The sequence below is a fragment of the Sinohyriopsis cumingii genome, chromosome 11, assembly GCF_028554795.1.
Source record: "Sinohyriopsis cumingii isolate HCF-2022 chromosome 11, ASM2855479v2, whole genome shotgun sequence".
Taxonomy (NCBI): Eukaryota; Metazoa; Mollusca; class Bivalvia; order Unionida; family Unionidae; genus Sinohyriopsis; species Sinohyriopsis cumingii.
In genome coordinates, this window is record NC_142971.1 from 73,890,268 (window position 1) to 73,903,842 (window position 13,575).

General features: G+C 35.8%; 2 protein-coding genes across 2 annotated transcripts; both read right to left on the reverse strand.

Annotated features, from left to right (window-relative positions):
• Positions 1 to 240: 240 nt before the first annotated feature.
• Positions 241 to 3,143, reverse strand: LOC149788739 (uncharacterized). Its single transcript, XM_089974836.1, has one exon. It carries the CDS (start codon positions 3,051 to 3,053, stop codon positions 1,095 to 1,097), a length of 1,959 nt encoding a protein of 652 aa, XP_089830962.1. The 5' UTR covers positions 3,054 to 3,143; the 3' UTR covers positions 241 to 1,094.
• A 7,317-nt stretch (positions 3,144 to 10,460) lies between these two features.
• Positions 10,461 to 13,179, reverse strand: LOC149788740 (uncharacterized). Its single transcript, XM_089974837.1, has one exon. It carries the CDS (start codon positions 13,078 to 13,080, stop codon positions 11,122 to 11,124), a length of 1,959 nt encoding a protein of 652 aa, XP_089830963.1. The 5' UTR covers positions 13,081 to 13,179; the 3' UTR covers positions 10,461 to 11,121.
• Positions 13,180 to 13,575: the final 396 nt, after the last annotated feature.

Here is a 13,575-nt window from a genome sequence, read left to right on the forward strand (position 1 = left end):
ATGCATTCAAACAAAGAAATGCTTTAATTGTTTTTTGGGCAACGTTGGGACTCATCCACTCATCTGGTCGAATAATGATAGGAATAATATCATCGTTGATAACACCAGTTGAACATTCAGGTCAGGAACAAGATAAAATATATTGCAGTTGGACGTATTTACTTAGAACAATGCGATTGGACGGATTTACTTAGAACAATGCGATTGTACGTATTTACTAAGAACAATGACAATATTAAAGACATTTTGATGGGACTATTTAATTAGAACAGTGACATTTTAAGATTTGCATCATTTAAGACTACAAAAATACAGTACATGTTAATATACTATGTACATTGGGCTTACAGTTACTGATATCAAACAATTTAGTCATATTTTATGGAAACTATACCATTTATGTGACAACCATAGTAGTCATTGTTCATTATCAATTACAAGAAACGAACGTTGGTAGTCAGAGTTGTACGGTATACATTCTATAGATTGAGAGGCTATCGCGAAAAAGCGAAAAACTGTCCTTAAGTGTACGACTTGACAGTGAAATAACAGTTCAACCTGCTTACTTATAATGAAAAGAAGTCCCTACCTGTACTTTTAAAAAGAATAACTGTGCCTCAGTATTGCCACGATTTTACCCGACCACGTAAATGCATTGTCAACATTTTAGTTCTTTAAAGTAACTGAGTTGAAGAAAGAAAAAAACCCATAGAATACTTTTTTAAAAAAAAAAAAATAGTAATAAATCGCAAAATAAGTTCTCGTGGCCCTAAAATATCACTGTCCAGCATACATAAAGCAGCGGTGCAACAGGAAAGCGAGCAAATGTAACGTATTATAGTTTTCAAACATGTGAAAAAATAGAGGTTACCATAATGAAATACTCAAAATATGTTATTTGGATCATTAGAAAAAAATATGTTAATTAAATAATTCGTATTTAGATTGCAACACATAAATATTGTAAACTCCAAAATATGCAGAGCATTGTTTTAGCCTTAAAAACCAATGTCTTTGATCTGAATTATATATACATGAATATGTTTTGTGTGTGTGTGTGTGTGTGTGTGTGCGTACGCGCGCTTGTGTGTGTACTATTGCAGCTTAAATAAACCGAGTCTTTTGCTTTTCCAACACGTAATATAAAATCCACCATAATCCCTAAGGAAGGAAATGCTTACGGGATTATTGTGTTCTTCGGTACTGATGATACGGAGAAAGCCACCACTTCGAGACAATTGGTGTATGTTTCTCGAACCCTGTCCCACGACATACACATTGTCATCTCTGTCCAGAGCCACACCACGTGGTCCTGTTAGACTCTTTGAACTGTAGGCAAAATTCTGACTGCCATCAAGATTGAAGCAGAAGAGAGTATCTAGTCCATATACAGAGACATAGATCCGAGAGTCAGATGAGTCCAGAGCAATGTTGGTATATAGTATCGATGATGGTTTGCCAAACTGATGCCATGACTTCTCACGCCCTTCAAGACTGATGTGACTCCAATAGAAGCACTTCTTGATCCTACCTGACACAAATATGTCACCATTTCTAGCGGCAACAATGCCATAGCAATCTTCTCTTGTGGTTATCACCCTAGTTGGTCTTATATTTCCGTCTCTTACAGATAATAACTGAATTTCATTCTTATGCAGTAATGCTACCTCATTGCCATTCACCAAACAGTTGCCCCTTATATCTGTATTCGTCGTGTAACTTGTGATGAGATTATAAGACAAGTCCAGGAGGTACACTCTCATATTATTACAATCAGTCATTATCACTTGACCGTTTGGTAGACATGCAGTACCATTGTAGAATGGATCGTTTCCGTAGGGAATTTGCAACTGAATCGCTGTCACCGAATATTCTCTCATAGGCATACAAATGTCAGGGCAATTTAAGAATTTCTCTACTTTCTTTTCTATGCACCTCGAAAGAATTCCACCATCACTTTGTGACAGAGATAACAGCTGAGGGTCAAATTCTAACTGTAATGTCAGGATGTCTGTTTGCTGATACTTTTCTCTGATCTGGTCTCTGTATGACGTCAGTTGTGATGTCATCTTTTCCACTGTCAGAAATAGTTGTTTATCGGTTCCATATTTCCTGACTGCTTCTACGTGTGTGTAAGAATTTCTGATTGCACTGATTATGGACTCGCATTCGTGGTTCTCTTTCTGTTTTCTTATCATTTCTTCTTTGTAGATTCTATTTCCTTCTCTCTTCACCTTTGTTTCCAGCTCATCAAGGGCATCGTTCAGTTTCTTTCTCAGTTCTCTGATCTGGGTCGTCAAATTATTAACCTGGGACTCAAGGAGACTAATGTTAGTCTCATTTATCTCAGTAAACGTTTTAAGATGAGCCTCTAATTTCTTCATATGGTCGATAATACTGTCAGGGTTCATCACACGAAGTAGACTAGGTAGATCTTTCTTCAACTCTGAAACGTTGGAACAATTTCTATGATGGACAACACAACACGTGCCACAGCAAGCAATTTTATGATCTTTGCAGTAAAATTCAATTGCCTTGCCAGCGTGTTCGGAGCAGTTAAATCCTTCAGCGAATTTCATTACGGTCTGTGGATTGTTTATGAATTCTTTCATTGTAATTATGGTATGATTCCTACTTAACTTTAGTCCGCGATGGACGCCCTCACATGTTTCACACATAACCTCTTTACAATCAACACAGAAACAAATCGCTTGACTTGAAACGTTCCGAGTGTTACACACTTCACATGATCTGTCTACTTTCGCTGTTAGGTTTCCTGACATAGCTTGCATAACTGTATTCAGCGGAAAGAAGGATGCCCATACACTGGTTGGTTTATCCTCATCCGAAGGACAATTAACATTACGGCATATTGGACAAGCAAACTCCTTCCGTTCTTTTACCTGGGCGACTTTAGAGTTGATAAAGTCCTGTAAACACCCCTGACAGAAGGTGTGCATACACCACAACTGTCTGGGTAACTTGAAGTCTCCTAAACATATCGGACAGCAAGATTTACCTTCACTCAGGTGTATAAATGAATCAGTAGCCATGATTAAAATTTAGTATAACAAATGATAAGTGATATATTTCGTTCTTTGATTATTCCTTGCCTAATGTTATTGGAGTTTTAAACTTCCGTGTTACGGATCATACGTCACGTGCCTACTGGGTGCATTTGATTATACCGAGATTTCGAAACTATTGTGGGGTTCACTAATCAAGCGGCTAGAACACGGTAATCGGGTGGCGTATTCATATCTTGAACACATTCCTTCGATAGCAGCTATGGTGGAAGGTATTATTGTAAATAATTAGGCTGTAATCCAGTGTTCCTGAGCTTAATTAAACTACTATTTTCGAATCAAACTTAGAAGTTTGCTCACCACTAAGGATGACCTCATTTATTATTGCCCGAATCATACCTATTATTGCCCATGTTTTTCTTCCCTCTAAGAGATGGATATATTATGCAGTGTATATATTTGTTAAGCTCATTAAATTTTTTTAATAATAAGTAATGAGTTAAAAATGCAGTTGTTGGCGGTCAAAAATTTGGAAATGTTTCTATACCAGCAATGCATGATTCTTTTCCTATACCGATGATCATTGATCTAGATTCTTATCGTCTATCTTCTTTTTCTCCATTATCTGCTTTACATATTGCTATTACGATATTAATTTTGCAATGTTCCAGCCATGAACGTATCGCATTAGAAAGCAGTCGCTGTATGACAAATTTCTTAGAACTTTCTAGCCAATCCCAATTTTGTTGTTTACGATGAAAACGCTTAAATCAGCGACCAGCATTAAATCGATGGGGAGAAAGAGTTCATCTTCTCCTGTCCACTAGTTAAGCTTTTAAAAGATGGTACAGCGTATTGCTCATCAAAATTGTATATATTGATATTGGCATTGTAGCAAATGTTGGGTTAGAGAAGTGTTACTACTTGCAATAGCGTGTTATAGATCTTACTTTTAATAACCGTTACGATGATAAGAACCGCATTTTCTTCATAATCGAATGACGGATAATCTCATAATATCCGGATGTAAAAATGTGTTACTAATATCGTAAAATTCGGATTTTAACTTGATTCAAAGGGACGTTTGTGACTCATCTTAATAATCACCGTTGTAACATTGTTGCTATTGTAACGTTGTTGACGACGACGCAGTAGTCGCCAGACTCAACTACTATTTTTGTTGTTGTTGTTGTTGTTCTTCTTATTATTATTATTATCATTATTATTATTATTGCCTCAAAATGCACTTATTTTTCTCTGAGAAAAATCACAAGTCTGCAAGTTTAGATTCAGATTAGTAAAAATGTTTTCACGGTCTGTACACACAACATACGTATGAAGTTTATTCAAACGCGTGCGTTAATGTAATTTTAATTACAGCTACGTGTTTTTACAGAATACATAAATTTGGATATGCAGTGACCATTTAATCAAGTCTCGTACACACAACGAGGATTTTAGTTGTTTAAAGTCTTTATATGGATCACAATAGTTGTCGATATTTATTTATTCAGGCACGTATATATTCAGTTTCTAATAGTGATTATGTTCCAGTCAGATTTATTAATGCTTATATACTTCGAATATAAGAAGTGAGCAAGACAGTCATACACAGTGTCCAGTTAAGTCTTCGGCATTTATTGGGGCTACATATTATATTTTGCCTTACGTTTCTACTTTGAGGTACCGAATCGAAATGTTTCATATTGGGTTTTGTTTTAATATGATTAATTAAGCCATCCCAATCACCATTATTGGATTAGACCTGAGATACAGTAAACTTGAAGGTGATGTAAAACATGATGAAGTGATTTAATGATAGAACAGGATTTGGGCTTAACAGAAGTAATTTTGACCCACTAACACAGCAGAAACGGTGCAAGCAAAAAATGCATCGAAATTGGAATTGTTGTTCTTTGTACTATTTAAAAGGCGGATTGGTTTTAAGTCTTCATCAAAATATCTCAGCCCAATAATCATTACGACTTTCTCAATTAATCGACCACTCTCCCTATTGTATGTATATGCATAAGTGTTTCTACTTCTATGTCCGGGTCTATTCAAGTACGCGTGATTGGGTTATTCAAGATAATTTCTCAAAATGGGTCCGAAACATTCAAACAAATAATATATTACACCCTTTTTTTCTGGTTAAGCACACACACACACACACACACACACACACACACACACACACACAACCATATAGATATATATATATATATATATATATATATATATATATATATATATATATATATATATATATATATATATTACACCCTTCTTTTGTGGTCGAGGAAATATTCTCCATCATCCTGATTTTCATTTCTAAAGTAGACCCTGGCAGTTATGAATCTACTTATACAGGTACGTACGTTCATTTGCACGTACAGTCTGTCAACCTGAAATGAAACATTAATTCCAAACTGAAGAAACATAAATATGATATACCTATCAATTAAAAGCTTGCATTTCAGTTAATCACATAATATACCTTTTATATTCTTCCATTTTACTTTTACAAATGGTTGAAACTAACTGTTCAAACGTTTTATGCTTATGAAATCAAGAAGAGAATATTATAGGTTAATAGGTTACAGACTGGACAGTTATAACTAACTTCTATCGGATTCATCTCAGTATCTACTAGTATCATCCTTATTGTACGAGGAAATGAGCACACATCACCCCTGCTCTGTAACCTTAACTGGCTACCTATTCTATTCAGAATCAAACACAAAATCTATTCACTCTGCTACATTTCTTTGAATGGCTTCTCCAGTACACCTAGCGGGCCGCACCCATGTGTACAACCCCACTAGAAATGCACGCTTCTCTTCCGACACTCGTATTCGCATTGTTCCCACTGTTAAAACGAAGTCACACGGACAATGTTCTGTTACGTTCAAGGGCCCAGCTACGTGGAACAAATTGGCCATAAATGATAGATACTCGAAGACTGTTATATCATTCAATTTGCTCTTAAAACGCGCTGTATTCGCAACAAAAACAGACTTATAGGCTTAATAAGGTTTATTTACTTAATTATTGTCAGCATGTTTCTGTTTTGTAATTTTGTGGTGCTTGTTTTGTAATCTTGTCGTTCTACGTGTTTTATGTATTGTCAAATACGTTAAGCGCTTACAGCTTTTAATGATTAGACGCTGTACAAAGACTACATTATTATTATTATTATTATTATGGACCTTCATCTAAGTTATAATTTGTGATCATTCAGGCAATTAGAATGTTTGAAAAAATCTAACGTGTGTGCAGCCAAAAGACAGATTTTGCAGTACGTTTGAAATTGTTTTATACAGTGCTTGGACACAACCATAAGACATATGTCAAAGTTCGGCACCTTGGATGAATCAGAGTTTTCATTAATCCACTTTAGCTACAATAAAAACAATTCGCGTAAATTAAGAATTTTACATACAAATGAAACATTCCGAGAAACGTTTGAACATTAGATCATCAAACCGCCACATTTGCTGACTTGATAATAGAACATATAGTCAAATATGGGAAATATGTTGACTTTCAAAGTGCTTGATACCACTTCATGGGACAAGAAAAAATAATTGAAATATGATTCAGCGACTAGATTATTATTTTATTAAATGCATACGTGTACCACTGACCATACTATAAGACCTAACTACCTCCCTGACTTTAGCACCTGACAAATATATCTTTCCAACCATAGTATTGGACATATTTACCTGTGTCCTCTTAGCACCTGTCATTGGCACCATCGAGCCATTTTATTTGATATTCAACATTTATTCATGCGTTGTAATAGTAGATTTATTCCACTATACAACAGAATGTTCAAAAGAAGAAATGAAAATGTATACACATTCAAGCTCCTATAATGGTAACCTGCCTCTAGAAAATCCTTTCATTTCCAGCTAGAGTCTGTCTTGCCCTCATCTTCATTCCATTTAAATTTTTAAAATTCTTAGCTTCTCTTTAGCAGCAACTTGCCTTATTCCTCCAAAAGAATTCATCCCATTGATAGCTTGTTAAGAGAGATTGCACTGTGATTAATTAATATAAATTTAACTATGATCATTGGAATAATGTCAGTCACTGCCACAATTATTTGAATTCTTTATTCTTAAACAAGGCCGAAGTAAACACACTAGAAATTACCAGTTTCACCGGTGTTATATTTTCTCAATAGTTTCCAGGTACTATTGTCGAATTGTTCTTATTCGGTGAGAGAAATTACCCCTCCTACAGCAAAATTCATTCTGTACCAACGTCTGATTCCAAATATCAAAGAAAACTTTCTAGTCTCCAAAAGATCTTGGGTCTTCAAAACCACATACCAAGATAGTGATATATAATCTGGCCTACTGTCATACCTTCTAAATTCAATTTCCTGTATTAAAAAAAATTTCATAACAGTAATAGACATGTTCGTAAATAGGAATTCGATCCCTTAATGCATCAAGGTGCTATTTGCACATTTTGGAAACGTTTTATGTGGCAGATAGCAACTTCATGCATTTAACGAATGTGCCTATATCTGCAACATAGATAGATATCAGTTTTGTTCACGTATAGCAACAAGTCAAACTATACCATATTTATCGAGATTCCGTTGCCGGGGCAGCAACAAGCCTTCGCATCATATCTTGTTCACTATTGCGGACAGGATTAACTTGAAGTTGATTGCATATGTTCTCCGTCGTTTATTCAAATTCGGACTTATTCATCAGCTTAGAAAATCTTTAGAAATTCATTTTCAGCCTGGTGTGCGCAAATCCATATGTATGTGGACACAACAAAACAACCTAGCTTGTTGGCGAAATTCAAGTGCTTCACTTAATCGCATTTCTAATCGTAAATACAGCTGCAGATTTCGTACGTGTACTACAAAAGTGCATTTGGTCGCGAGATTTGGGACAGGATTGCATTTGGTCGCGAGATTTGGGACAGGACTGGTGTATTCTGCAAATGTATGTATTGCTTCATATATGATAGTACAATGATAAGGTGGTAACCACTCGGGGACCAATGTGAATCCACGGTGTTGTGGTTTAAGGTCTATTTTTCTCACTTTTAAGCGGAATAATTAAATGTGGCTTCAGAGCATTATCCGCTTCAACTCCTGAGGTAGATGAGCATTATAACACCCGATATGATCCCAGTAATCATATTTGAAAATGTTGTTTAGCGTCTATGCCTGGTTTGTATGTGCGTGGGATGTTTGCCACATAATTGTCATAGCTATTATTGCACTTGTGAAACATAATTTATAATGCCAGTAATTGCTATGGTGTTTTTGCCACCTTTGTAGCAAAATGTGTGTGATACGACGATGTAGTTCTTGTTCAAGTACTCACCAGGCTCGGTAGAAATAGCATATGCAATATGACGATGGTGTTTTGTTCATCATCCATCACGAGTGCAAGCTCGGCTTGTCGGATTTGGGAAGGAATTTTGATTATTTATTGTGTTGAGTTTGACGAAGCTGTCTAATCATCACACGCGGTCATTTGTAAGACCTAAAACCACAAGTCAGCTTGTGTTGCCTTCTTAGCATTTGTATATTACACAAAATTACCAATTGTTTCAGCTTTTTTTATCGCTGATGTTGTGTTAGCAACCGCTTGCGTATTATCCGGGAAAACTAGTTGATTCAGTGCGCATATGGGTCCAAATAGCGAACGTATGTCGACTTTTCCAATTTGGCCTGGAATATTTACTCCATACTGTTGCGCATTTTGCCGTAGTTGAATCACATTCGCTTGCTTATATATAATTACAAAGCGTTTCCTAATAGCAAATTGTCATTAAATTGTTTTACTACTTTGCTCTACCAGGATCAGAAACAATAATAGTTTCAATCCTAGTTCTCATTTCATTCACCTATATGTCGGATTCGTCAACAGCGTAGGGCGTTTCTACCATCATCGGTACACGTAACGCTAAGAAGTATGATTTACATTATTCTTATTTGCACGTTTTGCCGTATTGTCCACGTTTTCCAACACATACACGTTTGCAATGATTGTATCGTAATGTCATTTAAATTTGTATATACACACAGCGTTATCTAATTGCATGATTTTGTTCTACTTGCGGCCGCTCGTTTTCCAGTCGCCGCCTATCTTCTACATAGGTTGGAACAAGGATAATGAGTTTAATATCCAAATTATACCACTGAATGTTGGCTTCAGAGTATGTCGAAATTGCAAATCAGGATTCTGCAAATAAACATGCACATATTTTTGGCATCATACGGTTCTTTTGGAAAAATGAATAAATTAATTTTTAACATTGTATTAGTCCATATAACCAAGAATAAATAATCACTGGTACTACAACAAAATGAATATGACCAGACTTTATACGTCTGTGTCTAATAACGTCAAATGTATTGAAGCGTTTGTAAATTCTCTCAAAAATGTTTTCTTTATTGTTTCATATATTCTGAGAACGTTTGTCAGTGCTTGCGCTACTCTGCCTGTGTCGCTCTATCACATTTCATTGTATCTTCTCAATATCAGTGAATATATATGCCATCGTTTTATTAATATTAAAATCATCTTTCTAATTGATTTACCATTAGTTAATCTTTGATTGATATTTACATGTCGTCATCATCAGTTTCATTATATTAACTTAAATCTAGCGCCTTTACTTTTTGTTCTTGCACAATATCAAATAATGACTTTTCGGGATATTATTACAAGAGTGTCCAAGTTTTACATTGCTCCTTCTCCAAGATAATTCCCAAGTTAAAATATTTATCAGTTTGTTCAGAATATGTGGTCGAAAAATCATTTGAAATATTGTGGGCTTCTTTGACAAATCTGAATGATGCATTCAAACGAAACAATGCTTTAATTTCTTGGCATAACGTTAGGATCCATCCATTGATCTGGACGAATAATGATAGGATTAATATCTCCATACATTCTTTAAAACTACTGTAAACATCTGTGAATGTTTTGCAATTTATATAGAAAAAGTTTTTCATTCAATACAGATATTTCCTGCCAGAGTTAGTATAAAATATTCCATATATAAAATATTCACTGCAATAAAATATATCCACTGTGTAATGGCAACCAATTATAATTTTTCTGAAGCAGTACAGTCAATGGCCGGTCTGAAAAACCTGATATATATATATATATATATATATATATATATATATATATATATATATATATATATATATATATATATATATATAGCATAGTAAACGATCATGTCTACCATATTGGTGTGATAATCACGTGATTTTGTTTATCGATATAGGTCACTGTCTTCTATCCCCTGTGAGTTTGTCCATTTTCATTATCAGACAGTGATATCTTTCACCGAATATAATACGCGGGTTCTCATCCATACATGTGATTTAATGTAGTATAAGCACAGTCCAGGATAGAAAGAACAAGATAATATATATTGTGATGGGACGTATTTACTAACTGAGAACAGTGACATTATAAGACTTGCTCATTTAAGAATAAAAAAATACAGCACATGTTAATATACTATGTATATTGGGCTTACAATTACTGATATAAAAAATCGAGTCATGTTTTATGGACATTGAACCATTGATATGACAACCATTGAAATCATTGTTCATCTTAACTATAGGACAAAACGAACGCTGGTTGTCAGAGTTGCACGGTATACATTCTAACAGTTGAGAGGCTTCTGCGAAAAATCGAGAATCAGTCCTTAAGGGTACGACTCAACAGTAAAATGACAGTCAAACCTGCTTACATATAATGAAAGGAAGTCTCTATGTGTACTTTTTAAAATAGTAACTGTCACTCAGTATTGCCACGACTTTGTCGTCCACGTAAATGCTTTATCAAAACTTCTGTTCTTTAAAGTAATTGACTCCTACAAAAACCAACATAAGAAAATATTTTTTTTTATATAGTAATAATTCGCAAATTAAGTTCTCGTGGACCTAGAATATGTCTGTCTGGCATACATAGAGCAGCGAACAAATATAACTTCTTACAGTTTTCAGACATATGACAAATACAGAGATTACAATAATGAAATACCGGAAATATGTTACGTGTGTGTGTGTGTGTGTGCGTGTGTACTATTGCAGTTTAAATAAACCGAGGATTTTGCTTTTCCAACACGTAATATAAAATCCACCATAATCTCTGAGGAAGGAAATGCTTACGGGATTCTTGTGTTCATCGGTACTGATTATACGGAGAAAACCGCCACTTGGAGACAATTGGTGTATGTTTCTAGATTCCTTTCCCACGACATACACATTGTCATCTCTGTCCAGAGCCACACCACGTGGTCCTGTTAGACTCTTTGAACTGTAGGCAAAATTCTGACTGCCATCAAGATTGAAGCAGAAGAGAGTATCTAGTCCACATACAGAGACATAGACACGAGAGTCAGTTGAGTCCAGAGTAATGCTGGTATTTAGTGTCGATGATGGTTTGCCAAACTGATGCCATGACTTCTCCCGCCCTTCAAGACTGATGTGACTCCAATAGAAGTAGTCATGGATCCTACCTGACACAAATATGTCACCATTTCTAGCGGCGACAATGCCATAGCAATAGCTTTTTGTGGTTATCACCCTAGTGGGTCTTATATTCCCGTTCCTTACAGACAGGAACTGAATGTCATTCTTCTGCAGTAATGCTACCGCATTGTCATTCACAAAACAGATACCCTGTATATCTTTATTGGTCTTGTAGCCTGTGATGAGATTAAAAGACAAGTCCAGGAGACACACTCTGTTATTATTCCGATCAGTCATTATCACTTGGCCGTTTGGTAGACATGCTATACCATTGTAGAATGGATCGTTGCTGTCGGGAAATTTCAGCTCAATAGCTATCACTGAATATGCTCTCATAGGCATACAAATGTCAGGGCAATTTAAGAATTTCTCTACTTTCTTTTCTACGCACCTCGAAAGAATTCCGCCATCACTTTGTGACAGAGATAACAGCTGAGGGTCAAATTCTAAATGTAATGTCAGGATGTCTGTTTGCTGATACTTTTCTCTGATCTGGTCTCTGTATGACGTCAGTTGTGATGTCATCTTTTCCACTGTCAGAAATAGTTGTTTATCGGTTCCATATTTCCTGACTGCTTCTACGTGTGTGTAAGAATTTCTGATTGCACTGATTATGGACTCGCATTCGTGGTTCTCTTTCTGTTTTCTTATCATTTCTTCTTTGTAGATTCTATTTCCTTCTCTCTTCACCTTTGTTTCCAGCTCATCAAGGGCATCGTTCAGTTTCTTTCTCAGTTCTCTGATCTGGGTCGTCAAATTATTAACCTGGGACTCAAGGAGACTAATGTTAGACTCATTTATCTCCATAAACGTTTTAAGATGAGCCTCTAATATCTTCATATGGTCGATAATAATGTCAGGGTTCATCACACGAAGTAGACTAGATAGATCTTTCTTCAACTCTGAAACGTTGGAACAATTTCTATGATGGACAACACAACACGTGCCACAGCAAGCAATTTTATGGTCTTTGCAGTAAAATTCAATTGCCTTGCCAGCGTGTTCGGAGCAGCCAAATCCTTCAGCGAATTTCATTACGGTCTGTGGATTGTTCATGAATTCTTCCATTGTAATTATGGTATGATTCCTACTTAACTTTAGTCCGCGATGGACGCCCTCACATGTTTCACACATAACCTCTTTACAATCAACACAGAAACAAATCGCTTGACTTGAAACGTTCCGAGTGTTACACACTTCACATGGTGTGTCTACTTTCGCTTTCGGGTTTCCTGACATAGCTTGCATAACTGTATTCAGCGGAAAGAAGGATGCCCAAACACTTGTTGGTTTATCCTCATCCGAAGGACGATTAACATTACGACATATTGGACAAGCAAACTCCTTCCGTTCTTTTACTTTGGCGACTTTAGAGTTGATAAAGTCCTGTAAACACCCCTGACAGAAGGTGTGCATACACCATAACTGTCTGGGTAACTTAAAGTCTCCTAAGCATATTGGACAGCAAGATTTACCTTCACTCACGTGTAGAAATGAAGCAGTAGTCATGATTAAAATTTGGTATAACAAATGATAAGTGATGTATTTCGTTCTTTGATTATTCCTTGCCTAATGTTATTGGAGTTTTAAACTTCCGTGTTACGATCATACGTCACGTGCCTACTGGGTGCATTTGATTATACCGAGATTTCGAAACTATGGCGGGTTTCACTAATCAAGCGGCTAGAACACAGTTATCGGGTCGCATATTTGTATCTGCAACCCATTTCTTCGATAGCAGGTATGGTGGAAGATATTATTGTAAATAATTAGGCTGTAATGCAGTGTTCCTGAGCTTAATTAAACTTCAATTTTCGAATCAAACTTTGAATTTTGCTCAGCACTAATGATGACCCAATTTATTAATGCCCGAATCGTACCTATTAATGCACATGTTTGTCTTCCTTCTAAGAGATGGATATATTACGTAGTTTATGGTTTTGATAAGCTCATTTAAAAAAATAAATAATAAGTAATGAGCTAAAACTGCAGTTGTTGGCCGTC